Below are 946 nucleotides of genomic sequence, written 5' to 3'. Positions count from 1 at the left end.
ACTGGGCAAAGTCCGGGCCCAACCTGAACTGAACTGCCCTACGTGTTGCACCGAGTCCCAAATCGTGCTGTCGTTTTGACGAATGAAAAAACAACACGCGTCCGTTGGCCCTGCCTCCCCCCTCCGCTGACGGCCGGGCAACCCGCTCCCGGCCGCCGTTGTGCCTTCAAGAAAGGGATTCAGTAAGGTTAAACTTGGATTAACGGCTTAAACCCAAATTATAGACTTAAACAACAGGAGCACAATTGCAGTCAAATTGATCTGCGGAGCTCAGATCTCCGTTGTCGTGCTCTGCGATCTGTGCTGCTGCTATGGATTACGAATTCTTCGATGAGCCCCGCACCCGCTTGCAGATTCAATCCGGTCCCTTCTACTCGCCTGTCGACACAAAGCATTTCAACTGGAAAGAAATAGCATCCTCCATCGGATTCGCAATTTTGCTTTTGGGTTGCGCCTGGACTGCCGCAGGCTTGCTTCAGTTTGCCCTCCTTTGGTTGGCTTTGGCATTCCTGGTTGGACCTTTTGCGCCTCTTTCTGTCACCGGAGGGGATTGCAGGGTGGGAGTCGGGGAAAACATTCCGGAACATAAGCAAGATGAGGTCGTAGAATCTGAAATTAGCAAGAGGCCTTCTCGGCAACAGCGCAAGCCGAGGAACGGAGAGAATCTGGAGCGATCGTCGGCAAATGTTCAAGTTTTCCTCCCCGAGAAAGCCGAGAATCATAAAATGCTTCCGAATGGTGTGTCAGAAGATGAACGCACGCAGAACGTCGGTACTTTCGCTGCTCACAACGAGATAGACGGTCTCGCAGCTGAAGCCGAATGGACCTCGGGAGACATTGATCGCCTTCGGAAGCAATTGATGAAACATCCTCCAGGAAAGTTAAAACGGTGGGAGATCATCGCCGAAGCTTTCACTGGAACACATACTGTGGAGAGCGTTGTGAG

The 946-nt window shown here is 52.1% G+C and overlaps 1 protein-coding gene across 1 annotated transcript in view; it reads left to right on the top strand.

Moving 5' to 3' along the window:
* The first annotated feature begins 293 nt into the window (after positions 1–293).
* Positions 294–946, top strand: part of MAMYB (Duplicated homeodomain-like superfamily protein) — a 1,223-nt gene continuing 570 nt past the window's right edge. The window contains exon 1 of the mRNA XM_087386443.1: positions 294–946. This exon is cut by the window's right edge and continues 570 nt beyond it. Within this exon, the coding sequence (XP_087242569.1) occupies positions 312–946 (635 nt within the window). The 5' untranslated portion in view covers positions 294–311.

The sequence above is a fragment of the Dipteris shenzhenensis genome, chromosome 15 (genome assembly GCF_047967505.1).
Source record: "Dipteris shenzhenensis isolate YYH24624 ecotype China chromosome 15, Dip_SZ_1.0, whole genome shotgun sequence".
Lineage (NCBI taxonomy): Eukaryota > Viridiplantae > Streptophyta > Polypodiopsida > Gleicheniales > Dipteridaceae > Dipteris > Dipteris shenzhenensis.
Note: the sequence above shows the minus strand (reverse complement) of the source record. Positions and strands in the feature narration are given on the sequence as shown.